This window comes from Symphodus melops, assembly GCF_947650265.1.
Source record: "Symphodus melops genome assembly, chromosome: 11".
Taxonomy (NCBI): Eukaryota; Metazoa; Chordata; class Actinopteri; order Labriformes; family Labridae; genus Symphodus; species Symphodus melops.
The window spans coordinates 3830732-3856045 of NC_136701.1; the positions used below are offsets into that span (position 1 = coordinate 3830732).

At 42.4% G+C, this 25314-nt stretch overlaps 2 protein-coding genes across 3 annotated transcripts in view; one reads left to right on the forward strand and one right to left on the reverse strand.

Moving 5' to 3' along the window:
- spns2 (SPNS lysolipid transporter 2, sphingosine-1-phosphate) overlaps window positions 1–8031 on the forward strand; it is a 77054-nt gene extending 69023 nt beyond the window's left edge. For both annotated transcript variants that reach the window (XM_079355954.1, XM_079355953.1), the window contains exon 13: window positions 3787–8031. Coding sequence is in view for 1 of the 2 variants with exons in the window: in XM_079355953.1 (XP_079212079.1) it covers window positions 3787–3801 (15 nt within the window). In the remaining variant the exon portion in view is untranslated. The remainder of the gene's footprint in view (window positions 1–3786) is intronic.
- Window positions 8032–19138: 11107 nt separating this feature from the next.
- Window positions 19139–23459, reverse strand: ruvbl2 (RuvB-like AAA ATPase 2; the record flags this gene model as incomplete). Its single annotated transcript, XM_079355123.1, has 13 exons — window positions 23430–23459; window positions 22408–22462; window positions 22225–22280; window positions 21887–22028; window positions 21586–21715; window positions 21413–21479; window positions 21140–21246; window positions 20951–21044; window positions 20222–20440; window positions 20027–20145; window positions 19816–19935; window positions 19595–19724; window positions 19139–19354 (listed from the first exon to the last, which is right to left on the reverse strand). Exons 1-13 carry the CDS (start codon window positions 23442–23444, stop codon window positions 19139–19141), a joined length of 1470 nt encoding a protein of 489 aa, XP_079211249.1. The 5' UTR covers window positions 23445–23459.
- Between the last annotated feature and the right edge of the window lie 1855 nt (window positions 23460–25314).

Below are 25314 nucleotides of genomic sequence, written 5' to 3' on the forward strand. Positions count from 1 at the left end.
AGGAAATCAATCTTAAAAGTTGCCTTAATCTTTGGAGAACAGTCTGCTGAAACATTAATGATAAACAAGAGTTAGCTAATGGGCTATGATATGAAAAAGCCACCAGTTTGGTCTTTTAAGTGCTGCAATGTCATTACCACAGACAGGGAGGCATTAGCATGCACAGCTAACGACAGGTGACATGAAAGGCTCCTGCATGGCTGCCTCACAGATCAGGTTCCAGGAGCATTTTGTGACACTCAGCCTGAAGGTTTCATCCGCTCTGTGTCACACTCAGCAGCTAAAGCTTTTTGTCCTGCTGTCAAACGGGGCTAATTATAGAGAACAGTAATTACAGCCACATGAGGTCGGAGTTGAATGCGCCTGTGAACTGACTCTAAAGTGAAACATGGAGGCGCTCCGTGGTGATTGATTTCCAACATTTGTTTTGGAGGATAATCCAATCAGGGACAGGCAATATTTCCTCCCCTGGGTCTGACTCTCTGATCAATACAGTTCACAGTTCAACCACAAGTCCCAGGGGGGAACTAGCTGTATTTAAGGGGCAGAAAAAAGATGCACTGCGCAGTTTGTTAAAGGGAATACTTTGATATAAGAAAGTGTGTATATCTGATGAGAAGTGGAGTGTAGGAGATGGAGTTATAAGTAAGAGAGAAAAGACACACGACCACCGAATAAATGAGGATAAAGAGAAGCTGTAATCGCTTAAGCTGTTATACATCGCAAGCTATTAATCTCCAGCGATGCAATCCCAGACGGAGATCAGATACACTGAGATCCAATTAACTTCCTCAGCAGGGAGGAAGCGGCCGGTGCTGACCAGACTCACCCGGCACCACATGATAGGAGGACATCCCCGGGCTGGCCGCTGTCAAAAGATCAGCGTGAGATCTGACAGCAGAGCTTCACAGTCATTTATTCAGTAACCACGATCCTGTTCTGCTCAGGAAATTAAAAAAGAAAACTTAGATTAAGTGTCAGCTCCCCCAAATGTAACAGTCGAAAGTGTTTATTCAGCTGCAGGCGCATACGCTCTTTTCTCCTGTTCTCGTCGGTCAACAGTCTGTCTTCAGTCAGCTGTGCAGAGTGAGAGCTGAATGTCTGTGTTGCGGTGTGCGTGTACACACGCACACACCACATTGTAACATAGCTTTGTGTCACACAGGTCAAATATTCTCCTCCTCTTCTACCAGTCTAAATAAGTCTCAGAGTCTCAGAGTTTCTTGTCCTGTATTTGATCATGCATATAAACCCTTTCATCTTCCAGTTTCATAGAAAAAAAACTGTGATGCTCAAAATGTCAAATCTGAGGCTTAAAGGAAGAATGTGCAACATTTGAGACAATATAGAAATCATTCTCTCCTGTGTAAATGTGTCTCTGAGTCATGACTGTCTACAATGTGGGAGAAGCTCGAGTCCCACTGGCTGTGTTGTTGTCAGAGCCGTGTTTACATGGCTTTAAAAGTTGTTTTAATCAAGGACTAGAGAAAAGAAGAAAAAAACATACTCATTGGTTATTTTTAGATCTCAGCTGTTCTATGTAAATTTACGTTTAATGTGAAGCTACAAGCTAACCAAAGTGTGCTAACATTAGCCTGCTACCACAACAATTCAGAACACAGGCAATTGCAGCTCGAGCTGTAAATACTACACTCCTTATTGAAATACTTGATGCTGCTTTTTTATCCTGCACTACGACGAGCCTATGCAACAAAATGTCATTCTTATCTGCACGTTAAAGTCCAAATTTGAATGATAATTAAGAAAGTCAAAGAGCCAAGGGCCATTTTGTTTCTGATTGCTCTTAATGGTGTTTAATTATCGTTTGTTCCATTCAATAACTCCTTCGTGTGAACGCAGAGCAGAGGCATCGAAATAGCGGCGGTGTGGCCGTGCTGGATCTGCTGTATCAAAACGTCACACATCCTTCCATGAAATCTATGTATGTCTTGTTGGTTTTATTCACTTCTTAAACAGTCTCTGCTTAATGTCTTCAAAATGAGAAGACAGTCAAATCGATAGCGTCTCCATTGAGCTTAGTTGAGTCATGATTGGCTTCTTCCCAGCTAAAAGCCACGACAAGTCTTTGGTTTGATCAGAAGTTTAATTTCCTGCCAGACCCCTCAGACCTCCTCTTTGTTTGTTTGAGCAGCCAACAGTCTCATCACAGTGACAGAGAAGCTGTAAGGACTCTCACACACATCAAAGCATTCACAACTCCTAATTATCTCAATGGCTGGCTGGCATTTGAGGGATTTAATTCTATGTTTGGCTCATAAACAATTCACAGTTTAAAGCATCAACTGACGGCAATAATTGAGGGATGTGGTTCATCCCAGAGAGGACTGGATCTGCATCTCCAAAACAAAACACCATGTTTTACAGAATCCTCTAAGCTATCGCCCTTGTCTGTATGATTTAGCTTTTTGTTGTTTCTCTGGAAGTCACCGGCGCGTGTGCAGGTATAATGATGTGGGAGTATTTGGTGTATGTGTAGTTAACGTGTGAGACACTGAGCTGGGTTAGCTCTGCACTAATCCTGTTGTAGCAGCAGTAGTAGCCTGTGTAATGGCGCATTCAGGGCGGCCTGATGACAGACCACAACACACAGCGGGGCACATTGCCGTCCCTCCAAACCAATCACAAGAGATCCCAAACGTGGAACCATGGAGGCTTAACGGCCTCCAAATGGAGGGTAGATCTCTGCTGCCACATTCATTCCCCTTTTAATCTCTGTTCATTACAGTTTCACAGCTGGAAGACTTTTCACGATGTCAGTAAAATAAGATGTTGTCCTGGTGTTTGACAGGCAAAAAGTGTGATCCTGCTGTCAGGAGACTTAAATCACATCAAATGAACTGTAAAGATGAACTGATCTGGGGAAAAGGCGTTTAATTTTTCTGCTCCCTTCACTCGGAACAAGTTACAAAAGAGCTTCGACTTAACGAGCTGCTCTCATTGGATGCTTTAAACAGGATGTTCTGTGAGTTGGAGGCAGACACATCTGGCTGTAAATGTTCTCTCTGATGTGTGCGGATGATCTTGACAAACAATTTGCTGTTCAAATTCATTATTTCTTATTTCTTATTTCTGTCTTTTATTGTTGTTTAATGTTTTTTTTTATTAGTATGATTGTGATAATGATGCAGAGTTTAATGAACAATAACAGGAAGTGTGAGGATGAATAGTCACATACATGTTGTTTATCTTCTTTTACTTGAGTCCTGATGTGAACGTTTTGACATCAACAGATTAGTGAGAGATGGTCGTTTAACGCGTCGCTGCTCACACGTGTGCCGCTCTTCACATCAGCGTCAGCGGCCTGTATTCTTACTGATACGCCTCACAACTGTCAGAATGATCATAATTCTTCATCAGCATTCATCGTTAATCTTTGTGTATGTGTTGAGTCAAACATTTGAACTTTCCACTGAGTCTTCTAACTTATAGCAGCAGCTCTGTGTTTGTGCAGCTTATAGCCCTCTGTTTTAAAGAGGGGGGGGTCTGCATTAAACAAACTGTTTATGTGTCGGTATGCTGGACATATTTAGGTCACAGGCTGGTCATGGTGTTATCAGGAAGGTCCTAACAGATGGCCCAGGAGCTTTCAGTCTCAACATTAATTACATGAGAATGTCCTGTGGTGAGGCAGGGACTCTTCTCTGTGACTTCCCTCTCACTCTCTCTCTGCCTGTCTGTCTGCCTCACACACTCTGTCCATCTGTCTGTCTGTCTGTCTGTCTGTCTCACTGTCTCTGTCTCTCTCTATCTCTCTCTGTCTTTCAGGTGACAGCCATATGAGGAGCTGAAGAAGCAACCAAATTCAACGAGGATGACAAATTGGAGATCACAAAAACCAGGGCAGCTGATCCATGTCTTTGAAATCACGCCCGTGTTCTCATCACCCACCGTCACCTCCATGATCATCCTTCACCTCCGCCTCATACTCCTCCTCCTGCTGCTGCTCTTCCTTTTTCTCGTGGAGGACGTTCAGAACTGGAACTGAAGGGAGCGTCTTGCCCCTCTTTGAAACGCCTCCAGATCACAGACTGTGTGATGAAGTCGCACAGCGTTTTGCTGGACGACAGCTGGTGTCCTCTTCACCTCTGTCTGCGAGGATCCACTGATCTTCCAGGGAGGGCATGGTGCCTGCAAACTCCCCGCCTGCGACCCCCTCTGACTCATGATGCCATACTACTGAAAGCTGACCATGAACCTGCCCTGTCTGTCTGTCTTCATGTCTCCTGTGTGTCTGTCTGTACCTTGGCTGTTGATCCGCACCAAGTGCCATGGCGTCATTACATTCCTTCAGACTTTGCACTGACCACCAACCCCCTCATGACTTCCATCTCTGACTGTGTTTACATGCTCCTTGTTATGAATTTAGTTTGATTAAGCTGCTTATGTTAGCAGCACGCCAGTAGAAGAAGAGTCATTTTTAAAGCGGACTCATGAAGCCCGGTCTTCAGTCAAATGTTCCCCGATAGAAGCTGCAATATTCTGCATTTAAAGACGTGCATATCAGATGGCCCTGCATATCATAATGTGCAGGATTAACCTTGTGAACCAGCACCCTGTTCACATGACAGATGCAATCTTCTTACAATAAAACCCGTGCATGTAAACACAGCTGTCAACCAGAAGCCAAATAGTGTTTCAGTCGAGGGGTCAGTGAATCAGCCTTAACAATTTGAGCTTCGTCTGCTGTTTCTTTGGACCCCTTACGTGTGTTTTTACTTTGAGCTTTTAGCACTTAAATCAGCGCAGACAGCACCACAGAGCATGACGGAGATGAGGGATTTCTGCACATGATTTCTTGTCACCATATTTTTGTCTTTGGATATTTTCTGTGGTGATGTTTGATTTGAAACTGGAGGTTTTTCTGCCTATGATTGTTTCAGGATGCAATCCAGGCAATTTAGTAAGCAAACACTGGATGAAATGTTTTATAATTTATATTGTATATGCTTTGTTTTCCCCAAAAGTTACCGCTACTCGACTTGTGTTTTTGTCAAGAAGCAATAGAAACATTTTTTTAAAGGAAATCAAACTTTTTGTACACACTGCCTTATCAGCGAGGTTTCCCTTTAAAGGGGTCAGCTCTCTGGTGGTGGTTTTGAATTTCTGGACACAAAACCCACACAGACGCCGAGTGGCTTTTAATGATGGACTCCAGTCCACTCCATGCTGGTTACAATTGCAACCATTGTCCCCCTCCCCTCGCTATTGTACATATCCCATTCCATGTCTGAGCGAAAGAATCTCGGAGTCACAATCATCGGTTTATTTCTGAGGGAATTTGTAATCAAAGACAGGAACAGGAAATTCCTCCGCTGCAGGTTTGACTGATGGCGAGCGCTCATTATCTTTGATAACTGATAAGTGAGGAATCCCCCTTTGAAACCAGACCGGCAGGTTATCAGATGTCCCTGCAGGAAACACGGGGTCCAGAGTCCCTGTGACAGAGATGTAAAATGTACAGAAGACAGGATAGTACACAATAGACAAAACCTGGGTTACGCTCAATATTCATGCTTTAATAACCGTATCATATTTGCAGATACACTGATTGAATATCAAACCCATAAAGAGAAAAAACTTTACCCTAGCTAGTTGTTTGTACATAAAAAAACCTTAAATTTTAAGCTACCTTAAGGGACGTTTCTTTCGTCTGTCGGTTACAGTTTTACAGAAACCTTGAAGCCACTAATGGAGTCAAAGGTTTTAAAACTTGTGCATTAAAGGGAAAGAAAAGCACTTTGCAGACCTTTGAGAAAACCCGGGCGGGGGGAGGGGGGTGGGGGGGGGGGACGTCGAGGTGCTTCTTGTAGCATTGATGTGTGAGCATGACTCACCGCCTGTGTGTGGGGTGCTGTGTGGGCGGTGTCCTTGTTACAGATCATTAGCTTTAGCTTTTCTCCGACTGCGTGGGGCGCTCTGAATGTGACTCCGTCCAACCTGACGTGTTTACACACCTACATCTTAATGAACTAAGCTTCTTACCTTCCTGTTATCGACTCTTTTTTTTTTGTAATATTACCAAATGAGTTTTTTTATAACTACAATAGAGAAATATAAAGCTATATCACGCAGCGACTTTAATATATTGTAAATGATGGCTTGGATGCAATGTATTTATTTGTTTGTTACCATAATGAAGAATAATCTGTCAAGGGAAGTTTCATGTTTGAGTATACTACACTTTGCTGTTTGTCATTGGGTTTAGAAATGTTCCTCCGTTTGTATCACAATGAAACAACACAACACCTTTTTACATCACTGAGTCGCCCGTTTTACTGTGATCATGAATCGGACTTCTAGGGTAGCCCAGAGGGACAAACACACTGCAAAGGCTTTAAAGACTTCACTAAGAGAAACATGCTGCAAATTCAGAATCACAGATTCCAAAACAATCACAGCAACAGATTTGCTCATGAAAGAGTGAGCAACAGTAAGCCAAAACAACAATATCAAATACTTTGTCAATGTAAGATGAGACGTAGTCAAATATCCAGTTATTACAACAAATGGGCTCCAAGCTAGCACGAGGTCGACTAATGCTGCATTCATGTGCTGCCTGGGTGGTCCAAGTTTCCGAGTAGGGAAGTCTGACACCACATGAATGCACAACAGCACAAAAAAATCTAATCTAATCTAATTGTTGTTGTACCGACTCGATCGGGTGTTCGTGTGCATGTTACAACTCGGAAACTCGTCAGACGCTACATGATTGCAGCATAAGAACAGTTCTGTGATGAGCAGCATACATGCAGGGGCCTGTCCGGACTTGTTTATGTAGTGGTGGCCTGGAGTGCACCGTAAAGCACTAAGAAACTATGCTACATTGTAAGTAAGGAAAATACTCACACGCCCAAGCCAATCACAGTTTAGGATTTTTGGGGTGGCCATACAGATTTGTATGGGGGCCTATGCCTCCCCTGGCCCCCTCTCTGTGCACGCCCCTGCAGGCTTTATTATTAAGTTATTTATTGATACCAGATCAGAGCTCGTCTGAGGGCAGACCAACACTTCTGTTTAAAAAAATCTTTACAGATCAAACAAAATCACTTCAGCCACTGATAGTGGTGAAACTGGATTATGTCTTATGATGGTGAAACGGCTCCTGGTAGTAAGCATAGCTGAAGTAACCACTGATGCAAAGTGTAGCTGCTGCCTGCTGGTTTGCTCACTTAGTCGTGCAGTAAGTGATAAGCTCTTTCAGTTTAATCAGTTCGTTATCTGGATCGCTTTTTACTCTAACTAGAAAAGGAGATTGCAAAAATACATTTACAGCATGTTTCCATTGTTGTATTTGTTTTTTTTTGCTGCATGCAACTTTGAAAATGTGGAACCAGTTTCACTCTATGAATATCCTTTAGGTCATTGCAGAGTATTTTCCCTCATCAGCCACCGACTCCTCACACACAAAACACACAAAAGGAAATGCTGTGTGATTATTTCTTTTTTCACACAATCCATTATTTAGGGTGCGATACTTCTGCATTCATATTTGTAGTTCTTGTTAGAGTTTTCTTTTCTTTTCTTTTTTTTTGAATAACTGATAAAACCATTTTGCACACTTATTGTTCAGGGATTTCTTTCAAGCATCAACTCCACGGCCTCTGCAGCAGAGGTCTGTCACTTCATGCTCACAGTAAGTGCTGACTTTTTGTCATCCATCGTAAGATGGGCCATTGGCTCCTCAGATGGGTCAAGAATCGAGTTTCACTTTTGCCAAAACGTAGTGGATTTAGCCCCGATCTTTTTATGAGTAAACGTCTGTTTTGAGTAATTCTGTGTTAATAATCACTGAAGTGATGTATTGAGAATGTGCTATTTCTTGTCATACAAGAATCGTGTATAAAGAAGCCTTTTTCTGATATTGAGCAGAAAACAGAGGTGATTTTTATTTTTAGAGCAAGTCAATACAAAAGAGCGATGTTTGAGAAATCAAAGGATATTATTCTAGAACTGAACTGTGATAGAAAATGTACATGTCTGTAAATCAAATAAACTTATTTAATCACTTCAGTGGTGTCTCTGTTTGTCTTCAGTCTGTCACACATTTATGAACAAACGTTTAGGATTTCTTTCCTCCATCTCTTGATTTAATTTACAGTTTGCTTTTCCCTTAAAGCCGGGTGTACAATGTTTGGTTTCAGCCAGATTCAAACACGGGGAGACTTAACGGTCTGTTCCAGGACCAAAGTTGTAGCTCTCAACCCCCGTCACTTTAACTCAGCTGCAGCCAATAGGAAGTGGACAAGGAGAGTCTGGCTTGTTTCTTGAGAAGTCGGAGCATTTATTGTCACTTTGCTCTGAGAGATGCTGCTAACTCGTTTCGTTGCTCTGACACTGCTCCGGTCCCCGGCATGAACAACATTAATATCACACACATCGACTGACAACACGTGTACAAACTGACATACGCTACAAGTATAATAAGTTATTTCAGGGCTTATATTTCATTGTGGGCACTGTGTAGGACTGTCATGGGGAAGAGGGAGCTGAGCCCGAAGGCAAAGCTTTCAATTTACCAGTCGATCCATTTTTCTGATCTGACCGAAAGAATGAGATTGGGGACACAAGCAGCCGAAATGTGTTTCCTCTGAAGGGTGAGGAGCTCCGGCATTCAGCGGGAGCTCGGAGTAGAGCTGCTGCTCCTTCGCATCGAAAGAAGCAAGCTGAGGTGGTTCGGGTTTCTAATCAGGGGGCCTCCTGGTCGCCTCACCTCGCTTCAGGAGGTCGTCTGTCCAACTGGGAGAAGACCCAGGGCTAGACCCAGAACTCGCTGGAGGGATTATACAGTATATCCTCTCTGGCCAGGTAACGCCTTGGGATCCCACAGGAGGAGAGGAAAATGTAACCCTAACAATAGGTTACATTTGTGTTTGCTTGTTAGTTTGACATATGACTATACCAACCAGTCACAGTTTGCGTACAAATAACACAACATTGTAAAGTTTTGCAATGCATACGCCAAATTGCAATTTTGCGTGCATACGATTAACGACTGGTTAAGGTAAGGAAATGGGATTGGGAGAGGTTAGAATACTTGTCTATGGGTAACCCCTTGACTCCTCCTGACGAAAGTTAGGGATTGGCGAATCATATGCACGCAAAATTGCAATTTGGCGTATGCATTGCACGACATTACAATGTTGTGTTATTTGTACGCAAAACTGTCAGACTGGGTTGGATTGTACAGACTAAAGGTATCACAATGCACAACTTTATCAACTAAAATGTCAAATGTTCAGAGATAATGATTTCCTTCTCTTCCTTAAGCCAGGGTTCCAGGACTGTGTTTATTTACTTGTTCCTCTTCCTCACACTGTAGACTATAAACACAGACATGTCCAGGTTTTGAATAATCTATGTCCTGGTTTTAACCAATTCAAATACCAAAGCAACGCACCATGTTTGCAGCACTGATCTGGTTGAAGCAGGTTAAATGTAGTTCATAGTATGTATGCACATGCTTTCATTTCCAAAAAAACACCCCACTTAGGAGAACAAGACACCGTTTTTCCTCCTCGTCTTCGCAGGGTCTCACAAAGACTTGATTTTTATCGCAGGGAGAGACGGCCGGAGCGAGTCTGTGAATGAACTGCTGTATTGTTCAGGTGCAGTGAGGCAGACCTCTGTGAGACTCAGTTTGTAGAGTAATCTTGCAGTCTCCAGAGCAGTTTACAGACGCACTGATACGCCAAAGATACAACACAGGGCTCCATCAGGGGGCAGAGAAAGATATTTACCTTCAGAGGAAGTGAGCAAGTGCTCGGCTGAAGGCCCTCTGTGTGCACGCTCATTATAGAAAGGGCAGAGTTACAGAACAGAGGCTAATGGCACTAATGGACTTGTCTATGACAGGGCTGCACAAACACAAAGAGTAAGTACACTGTGTCTCTGTGACAAAGGAAGACTTGAGATGTTGGATGTGAAGCCTTTAATTACGCAGCGCTACATTTTCAGCAGATCTCACTTTGAGGAGAAGATTATACAGCAGCTACAGAGGAAGCTCAAAGTGGAGAATTAGAGCTTGACCCGCAGAAACCAACACCCTTTCCCACAGTCAGACCAACACGAACCCTAGAAGTCAGACGCTCCCATCTCAAAGTCAACACACCTAGTCATGCAGCGGGCAGGAAACAGTCGGGCGTAGGCAGGAAAAAGGGCAGCCCTTTTCTAGCGAGCGCTGGAATTTCCATTTGGACTTCTCACAAACTCAAAGAGGACGAACTCTGTGCGACAAGGAGGGTGAAATCAGGGTGAAAAATAGCTGCAGGTGGAAGTGAAGCTTCAAAATGTCAGCTCAGTTCAGAGTTTAAAAGCAGCACTGTTTATTATGTCATCCATTTTTTAAATGTTACCGAGCATGTGGAATAAAAGCAGTCTGTTGTTTTAGAGTTCACTCAGATCAGAGGGAACAAAGTCTGCTCTCATTCCAAGTCAAAAACAAACTACACTACACTACACTACACAAAATGAAATGATAACATCTTTCTTTCTTTTTCCTCCTCATGTGTCATAATAGTAGATCACATAGTACACCTGAGTTTGTTTTTTAACTGACAAGATGAATGAATGTCATTTTTGAGAAGTTATAACAGCTGTGAGGATGTGACTCCCTTCAAGGTCGCCATCATCAGAAATGTTTTAAAGATTGTTTTGGCCTCCACATCATCCACACAAACAGCAGAATAATCAAGCTCTGAATAAACACGTGGGTTTTCCGTATGTTGAAAGCATTCTGGCAGTCAAACAATGTCATAAATAAATAAAAACTCAAATTCCGTCTTCATCCCATGCGATGAAGATTAATCTGTTTAATTTGAGGGTAGCAAACCACTCATCAGAGTTTGGTGTAAACAAGTTAAAATCATGTAAAGACTTAAATTAAAGAGCGAACACGGCTCCATTACAGATTTAAACATGTCAGTATGAAATGAGAACACAACCGATTTATGTTGCGGTAACTCACACAAACATATTTAATTAGTCTGGGGATTTAAATACTAGAGTATTAACAGGAAACACAAGTTTTATGATTCTCCAGTGAATTTCTATAATCAACAAGGAGGTTAAAATCTTTTTCTTTTTTTTTTTTACATGCTTTCCTCCTGAGCTGAAATAACAGATATGATGCAATCCCTGCCATACTCGATGTAATCATTTCTGAGTTTGACTCCACCGAAGGTTTGGTTGTAGGCAGCAGAGACGCCGACGTGCCGACCTGATGATTAATGTAGAGTGAGCGGCTCAGGGGTTAGGAAAAGGAGACGTGATAATAAATCTCAAACCGAGAGAAAAAAGCAGAGGAAAACATGAAAAAGAAGAGTGTGCAGTGTGCAGAATCACACCTCCACTGTGAATCTCTCACCTCTCTCTGCAGACACCCGCCGACTTTTTCCAACTCGCCTCACACTGCAGGAACGCAGTCACCTTCACGAGAATAAGTGTGGTGGAAACATTACAGGAGTCTCTGATCACACCTGGATAGATGCTGTACTGTGGATTGAGTCTTCTGATGTGAGCGTGAAATCCATGATCCAAATGATTCTATGTGTTTGGTGTCAAACCTGAGTGATATTAGTTTCAGTTCAGGTTCTTTTTTGTATTCACCAGGGAAAACAACAGATAAAAAAGTGGATGATGAGCTGAGACTTTAGTGCAAAAACCATGTTGCACATTTACTGTTCTACCAACAGGACTGCACATTTAAAGACACAAAACCACAACACCATCCATGCTGTTCTGTGAAATGAGGAAAAGTTACAAAAAAAATAATAATAATGCCACCATGTTTCCTTTCCCACCAGGAGCCAGTGAATCCACCTGTGATGTTCTCCTTCAGCTGATGGTTGATGACGATCAGCTGTGCTGGGAGGGTTTATAGGGACGCTGGGGTTTTCCTGCTCAGTTGGTTGTGTGTCTCCAGAGAGTCGACGCCATCAGTCGGCTCGCTGTCATCTCTGTTTAAGTGAAAATCTAAGCTGAGTGTTTAAAGGAATGTTTTTCTATTCCATCCCATTCCTCCTCTGTCCAGGGACTCCCACATCTCTTTACTTTCATATCCAATTTTCTGTTTGTCCATCATTTTATTAGAACCAACGGGTGAGGCTATGTTCTTACCGCCACCTATTAGAAAGCAAAAGCCCACGCCGTTTTGTTAGTTCCCCAATTCACAACCCCAGTCACCCAGGTTTTGTTTCTTGGTTTTCGTTTCAGATTTTGTTTGTTTAATTTTTTTTTTATCCTTCATAACAAGGATCCTTCAAGGCGTGAAAATGCTAATGTTTTCAACCACTGCCAAAAACCTTCATGTCTCAAAAACTATCAGCTGTAAAACAACAAATCAATCACTCACATAGAGTTGTGAGATGTGAATACAGTGTTTTGTTTTTGATATTGAGTTATGAAGATGTACTTTAATCACTTGAGAGGAAATTCTATTTGACGCCGAGTTGTTGAACATGCTACACTCACATGCACTAACAGGATCCTGTGGACATGCACTGATGGAGAGATGGGAGCTCCACACAGCTAGCGCTGCTGAGCTGGTGGGGGTTTCAGGCCCTGCTCAAGGGCACCTCAGCAATGCTCAGGACCTCTCCAGCTACCTGACCAACTTCCAGACTTGAACCAGCGACCCTCCGGTTCCCAACTGAAGTCCCGACTGAGCTGCTGCCGCCTCAGTTTATGGAGTAAATGTATTATATATTAAAATAGACAAAAGGGATTTTCCTTTTAACATGATGATGATTTTTTAAAAATAAAATAAAAGACAGAACAAATATTTACAAGAAAAGTAAGAAATTTAATACTCAAGTGCTTGTTCTTGGAGGAAAAAGTTCAGACATAACTGGCTCTCAGATCACACAGCTGAGAGATTTCTCCCCCTCTCTTCTTCTTCCTTTCCAGTTGTTGAACATCGTCTTCTCTGCGCCTCTCTTCTTTCAGTGTGAATGGACAGCTGAGCCCGAGGAGCCAATAACCTTCAGCTGTCAGAGTCTGCATTAATGCTCAGCTCTGCATACGTTACTGTGTCATTAAGGAGGCAGACACATGTTCCAGAGGAAGCATGAGATGTCCTCCTCTTTACTGTCTGCCCATGTGGAATGAATAAGAGATGTGCTTTCATGGTGGGCTGAGCAATGTCAATGAAGGAGCCAACACGAACGACGCAACGAGACATGAATGGCGAGAAATGGTCGAGGCCGCTGTCAGTGGAGCCACATTAGCAGAAGACGTCATTACCCTGTAGCCCGTGCTAATGATCACTCCTCGTTTCCCATCAGGCCTTGAGGCGATGGCTTCGTTTCAAACTGCACCAGCGTGCTCCCCAATGCGGTGAGAGATTAATCTGATTTGCATGCTCGCTAACGAGGATGTAATGTAAATTGACAGTGGAATAGTTTAACCAGGCCTGCGCTTGTTGTGTGCCGCAGAGGGCTCAGCGTGCAGAAATTGTGAGTTATGAATAGCCAAGTTTTCTGAATTAAACATGAGATTATGCTCGACTAAGCAAACACTGAACGATGTTCGTTAGCTTTGGTTGCTGTTTTTAGCTCTTGTGTTTCCATATTTAGAACTCCAATTTCCACTGCAGCATAAACTGATTCAGAAAAACTTCCAGAGGCTATTTGTGGATGTCCCCGTCTGTGTGCACAGCAGCATCTGCATTCACGGGCCTGGCACGTGAAGCCGAAGCACTGAGGCGTCTTTGTGAATGACTGAAGCCATGAATGGAAACACCTCTATGTGAATGGAGACAGAGGAGCATACATACAGTATGCACACGCACATTGACAATTATCAGCCTCTTTCAGGTTACACAGATGCCTTCAGCCTACAGGCCTTAAAAAAATCACAAACGAGAACTGATTTTTAGATGCACGCCACTTTTCTAGAGAGGAAAATGAGTTGAGGCCTTGTGAGTTAGTTTCAGTGTTTTTCCTTATAAAAGAAGCAATATGTAAATGTGACACCTTGCATTTAAAATGGGTACTGCAGTCCAAATTTAAAACCTTGTAGAGAGCTGTCTCCCCCGACCCCCTCCTCTCTAGAGTGGATGCTCATGCAGGTCACCATGTGGTGGACGCTGAAGCTTCAGTGTTTAGCCAGCTCTGCATCGGTCTGTAAACCTTTCTGTGTTCTAACCTCTCTCCATTTTTCAAAAGCATCTCCAATATTGATCCTAGTTTGAGCAGCTTTCTGCTGGTGGAGCTTATTAGAAACATGCAGAGGCTTTTTAAGTCGGGCACAATCACTTCTATCTGAACCAGTTCTCTTGCCTTGGTAATAGCTTCTCTCCGACTGTAACAGTTCTGCTCTGTTACCTTCCTGAACAGGAGATCTTGGTCATTACGATGCACAAGTTCCCGTACCTCAAAGCTGTGAATCATTGAACTATAACTTCACAGTGACTAATCAGGACACGTCGGAAAAGGTTGTACAGAAACAGCCTCAATATGTTCAGATTAAAGCAACCACACATCGGTTTTTCACCTTAAAATAGAAGTTTTAAAGCTCCATCTAATAGCACGATCACTTTCATCAGCTAGAATGGCGCCTCTCTCGTGTCCACAGCACGACCCCGTCGCCTGTTGTTTATGCAGTATGTAACTTTGACAGCAGGAACAGGAAAGCAGATAGATAGAGTCAGTTACCTTTGACCTCGTGCTCTAGTTTCACCAGGCGAGTCACACTGTCCAGTCTTCTAAATGTCACTGTCAGAGAACCAGGGTTGAGATTTATTTGTCTTTGGGAACTGAAAAGAGAAAAGTATCATCCATTCATGAACGATGAACACTAAAATCCTCTTTAAGGACCCTGACATCAAAGAGAAAGTGTGTGACGAGAGGAGCAGTAATAAAACAAAGGCATTGGCATAATGGCAATATGTGGAAGGGGTTTCTTCCAGGTGAACACATACAGCTCCAAGAAATAATATACTGTATTTTATTGTGTGCATCGCTCTTTTTGCACTGAGAGCTAACTTGAGCTTTACATAACAGACACTGTAGACACTGCTTTTAGAAGTCCAGGTAGATCATAAAATAAGGAAAGACAAAGTGACTCAGCATGAGTTGGAGTGGTTTTCTAAAAAGACACAGATTGAAACATGTGCTCGAGCATCCTGGTTATAAACATGTTTTTTAAGTATCCTGATGTGTGCATGTAAACAAATCCAAACCTGGATATAAGGGGCCTGTATCAAGATGTGTTTTTGGATTATTGGTTGGCCTAAATAATTGGACTGCTGATGAGAAACAGGAAAATGGAAGGGCGGGGTGGAGGTGACATGCATCAAATGGACAAGGTTCAGGACTCCAGCTTTCAGCCAAAGCATGAAGGACTGCTGCGTCTGTATGTGCGACACCTGCTCTCCTGACTGAGCTAAACCCCAGAAGGTTATAATGTTCAGTTTACGTCCCTCAGCCCGTCGTCTCAGGACACCTGCGAGGACCACTCGTAGACTCTCCGTCTTATTGTCTTCATCACAGTAGGGTTGCTCTTCTTGCACATTGCATCGCTTGAGAAAATATATTTCACTCAAAGGTGTCACTCCGCAGGTCACACCTACACATTCCCACACTGATGGTAGAGGCTGCTGTGTAAAGAGTCCATCAGAAGTAACTCATCCATTCACACACATTCATACGCTGCTGACAAAGCAGAGGGAGCAAGTTGGGGTTCAGTGTCTTTTCCAAGGACACATCGGACATGTGGCTGCAGCAGCTGGGGATCGAACCCCCGACATTCCGGTTTAGAGTAAAGGTCAACTGACTCTACAACCCAAGACATTTTGGGGAAAGACTGATTATTGATTGTTGTTCTAAATGTTGTTATCTCTACATGTCGGACTTCACAGCCAGAATTTCCCCTTGTCGGAGGATAAATAGAATCTGAAGATGACTCCAGGCTGACAGGTGAAAGTATGTGTTCATCTCCGCTTCAGCTGACAGGTTGTCAAATCAATGACATTGATCCATGTGTTGATAGATTTCATGAGTGATGTCATTGATTTTGATATGGTTACATTAAGCTAATGACATTCAAACTGAAAGCCTCATTAGACTGTAAGAATGTCAGACGACCTCTGACACAATCAATAGATCTTTGCTGCCTGTCACTGTGACCCAGCTGAAAACCATGAAAGAACATCCGTCCTGACTCTGTTTAAAAGCACACTGGTTATAAAAAGTCTATAAATATTAGGAGGAAGGAGAGTGCGGTGTGATGGGGGACATTTTCAGAAGGCTGCTGTGACCTGACCGTGGTGCAGAAAGGGCACCCAAATGTGTGCAGCAGGCAAAATGCCACAACATGTTAGCATGCCGAGCAGCCTCGTAGCCTGCGGACGGTGACGTGGAGACAAAGGGCAGGAACCAGTCCAAGAAATCTGCTCTCACACAGAGAGACCCGAGCGGAGTGTGAGCTGAGATTTGTACTCAGAGAGACACTGCAGCAAAAAAAAAGACTCCAGGATAGACAAACAAAAGATCTGTTTGTCCAATACGAAAACACATTTTCAAACTCTGAACACACAACAAGCACAAACTCCTCCCGTTGTGGACGATCCAGGTCTCACAATTCATCCATCTAATGTGTTTAAAATGCTGAAATGGTCATAACACAAGCCAACCCAAAACCAAAACGACAATCTCTTTTGTCTAATTTCCAAAACTGTGCACACAGAAATGAAAATATATTGGAAATATTAAACATGAATATGTAAACAAGCCTTTTCTGAAACAGCTGGCAGATTTGAATGAACAGATAATTGAAAAATAGTGACGTCATTTTATAATTTCATTCACAACATGTATCACATATTGCTGATTGAGATTCTGAGCCCTCGCTGATCCCGGGTACACTTCCACCCTGTTTAGCTTTCAAACAGCTGAACCTTCGTGAAGTTTATCCCAGCTTTAATCCGACCAGTGAATCCATCAGATGTGCTGGTAGGCAGCATCCTCCTGGGACAGACTGATGGTGGGTGGAGGAGGATGGATGTGGGGGATGGAGGGGTTACGGGCTGCAGGCAGCAGCAGGGTAATCCACGCAGGACTCTCTCCCAGCGGCACCCAACATTAAATATTCATCTCCACGTATGCAGGAGACAGTCTGAGCTGCTCTCTCGCCGTGCTCAGGTAACGTTGATCAATCTGCTGATTGCTTATGAATGGAATGGAGCTTCTTGATGGAGGATTGTGGGTAATATCTGCAGACTGGGAGTAAGGCTGAGGTTTTTTAGGGAATGATTGAATCTAATTTAAATTAATGAAATGTCAACTATGTCTGCACAATAAATCGCAGTATGAGTCTTAGTCGGCAACACAGATTTATTAGAATGTGAAATGTCACTGTGATGGCTTGATGTCCTACTTCACCCAAACGCCTCCTTTAAAGCAATAAACACATCACAGAGGTTTCACGAGCACTTCTTTCCCCCTCAGCTTGTGAACGTTTTACTCGTGCTCTTACACCATTTTAATGACGTAAGATGAAACTCAATTTTATATCTTTGAAGGTTTATTTTTGGGCTTGCTCTGCCTTCACCGTTAAAACAGGACAGTTGACAGAGTCAGAAAGGAACCAGAGGGGAGTTTGAACCCCAGGCCGTCCACTTCCAGGAGGGGCACGCACACTGACCACTAGGCGCACCTGTTTGGTGGCATTCAAAAATGAAAGTTATGACAACATTTGGAGTCGTTTTTATGTTGGAAGAAGATGAATTCAAAGTGAACTGATGAACAAATAATGCCAAAGAAAATGTTGGCTTGAAGATTTTTCACTTCTTGGTGATTAATTATCTCAACACAATGTGTGTGTGTGTGTGTGTGTGTGTGTGTGTGTGTGTGTGTGTGTGTGTGTGTGTGTGTGTGTGTGTGAAAGAGTAAGCGTGAACTGTAAATGACTGCAGCTTGTCCACACCCCAATCTCACACCCAGATATACAGTAAAGGTGTTACCCTGCTCTATCTCTCACACACACACACACACACAATGCAGGCAGAGGGAGATATTTTTAGGGTGTTAGTATCATTTGACTTGAAACAGGTTCGCACAGAAAAGAACAAGCTTACAGCTCCACCTGGTGGTGGCACTTATACAGCATGAGACTCTGTTTTTCATCTTTTGTTATTTGACTTGTTTTAGATTTGTTTAAAAACTGAGTCATTGGGCGACATAATGCAGAAAATAATGATTAGACGATCTCTGATCGACCAGTATCTACACTGCTTAACTCATTATGCATATTAATAAATGTTTTCTTTAAGTCGCCGTGCTTCGTACATTATTTTAGTCCTACCTGACAATTATTGCTTATTTTATCTCTATTCTATTTTATTTGTACATTATTAAATTACCTATATTTCTTACTGCTGTATCGTGTTAGAGTAACGGTGGGATCAGATGAAAGCAGTTTGAGAATGAACCCGTCATTAAGGGAGAAGTTAGAAATAACTCAAGCGGTCATTTGAGCTGTGAAGCAATGATCGTAAAAGGTTTAAACCATCGACTGGAGAAACAAGAATACAAGAAGAATAACATCACATTTATGATCATTTAATTTTAGATTCCAAATCAAATCTGTTTTGTTCATTCAATAAACCAACAGACACAGTGTGCTTAGAAAAGCTTGTTCATTTATTTATTTTTTAAAAATAAACCATGAAAAAAAAAAAGAAAAGAAAACAAGATCAATCAACGATGAACTGTATACGGGGAAGTTTCTAATCCAAAAGGAAGAATCTCAATTCAATCATGTAGAACTGATGTCAACGGGGGGGAATTCAAAATAGTCTCCGATCCAGCCGTGAACTGTCTCGTGCCTCAGACAGAGCTCAACACAGGAACTTTCAACAGTATCAAAACAGAGCAGTCGTCTTCATTACGAGGTGTCCATCTGAGCTGAAATGTAAGAACCGAAACATCCTCATTAATCACCACGGAGATAGAACAATCTTACATCCTTTGTTTTTACCTGACAGGGCAGCTGATCTCACGCCTCCCTGCGTGCTGCTACGTTGTATTTGTTTCTCTTTTTATTTCAAGATTAACGAGCATCTCCACCCTGAAAACTTCAGGGGCTGATAAGAGCAGTCGGCGAGTGTATTGCTCGACTTTCAGGCAGCATTAAAGTTAACCGTAGCTGTGTGTGATTCCAAGCTGTGAGTGAATCTAAGTCGACCAGAGAGAGAGAGAGAGAGGAGGAGCAGAGACTCACGTGTTTCATTGAAGAGGAAAGAGTCCTGATATTCCTTCATGTACTGAGAGGATCTGCTCTCATCCAGGAACAGAGAGTAGACTCTCTTTATGTCCTCCACCTGCACCTCTGTTCCCTGAACAAGACAAAAACAAAGATCCCATGAATACAGAGGCTTAAAGGCTAACGCTGAGAACTAGTGTTTAAAACGGGTACTGCAGTCAAGTCTAAACCTTGGGAGAGAGAGCGGTCATCGAGCTCGTCAGTGACAGCGCGTGGAGACGTGGTATGATACGATAATAACTAATCACGATGAAATCTTTTGTTGTGGTTTCATTCTGAACTGATCACTTATATTTAATCAGTCTTCACTAACCTTGCGTTTGCGACACACCAGTCCTGCGGTGCTGATCAGCTGGATGGCGTAGCGGAGCGATGTCTCCATGCCGATGCGAGTCAGGACGGCGTGGGCCTCCTCGCTCAGCTCCACATCCTCCTCCTCACATCTGAAACCAAACCACGCCGGTTTAATATCTGCTGATAGCACGAGGAGGACGCAGAAAATTCATGTTCTGAGAGATGATGAAAGTGGCTCACCTGATCTTGAGGATCTGCCTCGTCTCTTTCTCCGTGTACGGCGAGGTGGCGATGATGAGCAGGCGGTCCAGCAGGTCAATGGGGATGCCGTGAGGGCTCTTATAGTTTGTGCCGCGAATACTGTGAGAGGAGAGCGATCAGTATTCAGTGTTGGTTGTGACAGGTCAAGCTCATTATCACGGTGGTGGGAGACTGAAGGTGTTCATTTTACCGAGTGATGCCTCTGTTGGTGGCGATGATGAGGACGGGTGACAAGTCGCTCTCCAGGGCGCGGTTCAGGAAGGAAAAGCACTCCATGTCCAGCATGTGGACCTCGTCGATGAATAACACCTGTGACCACAAACAGAGAAAATCAGTTATCCCAACGAAGAGATGCCCTTAAACACACAGAGACAGATGAACGCACCCCAGGGATGATCTCTGCCTTGCCCTCTTCTCTCCACTCGCACACTTTGGCGTTGATCTGCTCTCGGACCTCAGACTTGATCTCTCCCGTGTCTCCGGAGAAGAGGGCCAGGAAGCCTTGTGTGCGACTGTTGATGACGTCGATCTCGTGCAGGGACACAGTGTGGACCACCTCCTTCCTCTTCTGCAGCTCTCCCTCTGGACACTGGACAAACTGGGTCTACAGAGACCACGCACACACACAACAACAATCATTTGCAAAATGCTACAAGATTACAGAATGGTTATCGGACTCAAATATTTTTAAGCAACCTCAGTTTTTTGGGGGGGATGTGATGAGTCAAAGCACAAGAACACAAGTGACATGAATAATTAAGAGGGCTCAGAGTGTAAGAAGCGGGAGGCGTTCTTTGAATTACAGAAAGGTTTGTCTCACATATAACATTAAATGGAAATGGATTCAGTATTAGTTAGGTCAACTTAATAGATGGCAGCAGCAATAACAGGAAAACTTACAGTCTCTTTATTTGCTGGTGCAGGAATTCATATAATTATTTTCTTAATCTTTTTTTTGAACAATCGAAATAGAGTGTTTCTTTCTATAACATGTATACTCTGTATACTGGAGGAGAAGACTGGGTGAAGAGAGAAACATTCAGCTATTTGTGTTCATACATGCATCCACCAAACATGATGGCTTTTATTGATTGATGTGACGGAGACTCGATACCTGAGCTCCCATGGCGTCATAGTCTCTGGCTCTGGTGAAGGAACGGCCCAGCTTGCTGATCTTTCCGGTGGCTTTGTCAATCGTGATGACATCCCTGAGAGGAGAGTCGAGATTGTTCGTATTCTAAAAACCAAACAATCCAAACCCACCGGAGGTTTAATGTACAGAGAGAACACGAGATGAACTCACCCTGCTTGAACCTTCTCTTTACTGAGGCAGTCAATCATCTTGTTACCCAGGTCATATATCGTCTCCATCTCAGTGGTTTTGAGAGTCAGTTTCCCCACTTTGGCACCCTGAGAGACAAATTAAATACAATCATAAAACTCCCTTTTACCCTGTATTATCAGCATTATTGCATTCTAACAAATACTGCTCTGTGTGGTCAAAGCAGGCATAAAGAAAAACAGTAATAAACAGTATGTTACATGTGCCCTCCTAGCTAATGCTGCAGCAGCTTACCGTTCCAGTGGCTGGTCTGTCAATCTGGATTTCCACCACCTCTCCTTCAATAATCTCTGTCTCTTCTCTGGAAAACAAAGCCACAGTCTGATCAGTTCTTTTCAAACAACGACGATGTGAACTGTGTTTGCCTTAAATCACATCACAAATGGTGATGGTGTCAGCTCCCTTACTTGATCCTCACTCCGATGGCCTTTCTAAAAGCTTGACTGAGAGCCTCCGTCTTGCTCATCTCCAGAGAGAAGATCTCACTGCCCGCCAGCGCTGTGAAGGGTGTATCAGGGCCGAGCGACTGAGCGATGCCTGAGTGGGGAAAAAAAAGGAACAACTTCAGTTGAACCTGGGAGCAGGAACTCTAACTTTAACATACATATAACTTAAGTCAGTTACATTAACGCAGGGCAACATTTCAACTGCCAAGTGAGGATGAAGAGAAGCTATTGTATTCTGGAAAGGCTCCAGCGAGCCTCTTACCCATAGCGATGGCAGTCTTTCCTGTGCCAGGTTGGCCGGCGATCAGCACTGCTCTGCCAGCGATGTGGCCATCTTTGATCATCTCCAGGATGACCCCCGCTGCCCGACGAGAGGCCAGCTGGCCGACCATCCCCTGAGACACCTGCAGGGGAACAGGTATCATTGAGGTCATATTCATAAACATACATCATTTTAGATGCTGGGTGTAAACTATAAAGGGTCCACCCCTTCATTGTTTTTATTTAAATAGGAAAAGTCCAATTAAGCAGTGATGAACATAAATTAAAAAAATCACTAAATCTCAGAAACATTCATCAAAAAGTGTCATAAAACATTACCTGTCTTGGCTCCAAAGCATCGTCCAAACCGAGGCCACGAATGTGAGAATGTGCTCCTACAAACAAAGAAACACGAGAACAGAACATTAAAAAGAATTAAATGCAGCATTCACATCCAGATACAATCAGGCTGACCGATCCTGAAACATATTTCGCGAGTCCCAAAGAAAAAGGGCTGCTTACCGATTCTCTCAATGCGTGTAATGTCACGAACCTCTGGGACCTTTGTAGTCGCCATCTGTAAGACAAGAACAGACAACAGAACCATCTTTAATGTTAATATAAAAACAAGAGCAAAGAGATTACAACCATTCATTCATGTCACCACAACCTATTGTAAAGACATGGCTGTCAAAATCCTAGCGACATTCAAGCTGTATGTGTAATTAATTAGTAAGCTTTCAGATGGTAAACAGACCAACACAAACACCCTGAAAGCCATGATGTTAGTGCAGCTACTATGTGACCAGATTAGTGATGCTGCTGTACAGGGATTGTTGTTTAGCAGTTTTCTTCTTTCATACAGTGATGATGAAGTGACTGTCCTGTCCTCTATTGGAGGAGTCTCAGTTCAGAGAAATGGTTGTTTGAAACATGCTGAGTGCCTTTCATCTAGAACCAACACATTGTAAAAACAGGGCCTAGATGTGACTATACAGTAACTTCTGTTTAAGAGACTACATTCACATGCACACCATGTTCATATTAAGGTCCATATTCTGGTGAAATATCCTGAAAAAGTTATTTACATGCTCAACAGACTGCTGAGCTCATGGAATATTCCCGTTAACATGTTGATCAGCATGTTTCTAATAAACTCGAGTAGTAGCGTGAAGACAAGACGTTATCGAGAAGCGTAAACAAATCATATTCAGACCCAACTCATCTGATACAGTCACATTCCAGGGGTCTGAATCGGGTTTTTAATAATCGGAAAATGAGTTTAATCGGGTTATGACAATTGGAATAAGGTGTTTACATGACTGCTGCAGAATCAGAATATTGTCATTAATAATACAGGAATGTGGTGTGCATGTAAACGTAGTCATTGTTAGAGAGTGTGTCAGAAGGAGACGTTTATTTTATTACATTAACTACACTAAGTACACTAAATACACTAAGTGCCTGACTCTCTCAGTGAATGTGTACTCTTAACACTTAACCCTTAAAAGTTAAGATAAAAGTAAGAACACAGTTTGTTTTACCTGAATGGTTGTCATAGCGACAGTTTAACGGATGTCACAACACAAGCTGAGGTGACCGTTTGTCGTATTTAGATTAGCATAGTTGATGTTTTCATAGTTAGAAGCTTCTAATTCAACTGTTAATGCATTTTAGATTAAAAAATCCCCACATGGTTCATTTTCTGCCAGCTTCTCGACAGCTCTGCGAACACAGCAGAGAACATGTCACGCCAGCGTTAGCTTATGTTATGTTAGCCTCTTAGCTAGCTCCATTCATCGGTCCCTAACTACAGTTACACACCTCACACACTCTGTAGTTACACATACGGTCAATATAATGTGGAATCGGGACATGTAGACATGTGTCTAATGGATTGCTTGTACAGATTCTGTGTAAATCTACACTCACCTGTGCAGCCACACTGAAGAAACGTGAGAATGCGGCGCCTCTTTCTCGTGGTGTGTAGGAAAACTGTGTCCGGAAGGAAACAAGAACTCAACTTTCAGATAGGCCGCCCCCATAGATATATATAATATAACTTATGTTTATGTATATCCCTTCCTCTTTTTTTCCTTATTCGTCGTCTTCTTTTGTGTATTTTGTCCAGAGACTGTAAATGTTGGATTTGGCGGATTACTATCCCATCATTGAAGGTGGACACCTACTGTACCGCAGTATTAAAGGGGGTCTAGTTTTAAAAAATGACTTGACAAAAAAAAAAAAAAATACAATAACTTAAAAAAAAACAACAAGAAAAGTAAATTACTTTATTAACTCATTAGTTAAATTAATCTGCATATTTTCACATCACTCAATCTTCATTTTGTAGCGCCTATCATTAATGGTATCTTAATGTGGACCTATTTAATAAAAATAGCAGCCTTACTCCTTGTTAGGTTATATTATGTTTCAAAAGAGCAGGTAAAGACCTGAGTAGGAGCTGAGTGTGCTAAATGTGTATATTCTAGAATTCAGTTCTATTGTTGATTGATCCGAAAGCACGTAAATCAGAGAGTTAGTATAACATACGGAAGTATCTAGAAAGAAAGAAACAACGTCAGTAAGTGAAAACAAAAAACTTAAAGTGAAATTGGACACATGTTATCATATCATATAGAATCACAATTCTCCACCCAACCTTCTTCATCATACCTGACCATGCCACACAGTCAAACTAAGCCTGAATCTGTCACACGGAACAAAGAAAACCTAAATGTGAGTGCAGTCGGCATGCACCTTCCTTTATCTTGTTTTATTGACATTATATGAATGATTTTTGATACAACACTTTCTTAGTTTCCTGTCCTATTTACATTTTAAGAGAGTCAATAAGGCTATACGTCTGGAGTGGATGCATACATAATGTAAGTTTAGACCCCTAACATAGACACTTATTTCACATCATTTTTATTTGTTTAACATTATTATCACACAGATCAAATCAACCACACAATTTAAATAAAAATTAAAAAAAACCCTGTAAAACTCTACATTGGATCCTGCGTGAAATGTGGACTCAACATATGAACTGGCAGTAATTACACCGTAGTACTTTCATATAAGCTTGAACAGTTTAGTGTAGGGAACAATGTTTTCTACTAAGACAGGAGGAGCATCCCCAGAGAGTTAGGTGAAGGCGCTTGATGACAGTTTGTGTCAGTGCATCGCCTACATTTGTCCACTAGAGGTAGCTACAACGTTACATTCAGTTTTAAGAAACGCATATCGTCAACAGCGATGTGTTAGTGTACAGCCTATAATGAAGGTGCATTCTGATATAAATTCTTTAAAGCAACAACTTCAGTAACAAACCTTTCCATTAATCATCAAAGGACTGTAAAGCCTGCCTTTGAGCTGGTCGCTTGTTTAGACAAAATCACATTTCCACATATTACTAGGGAGTTA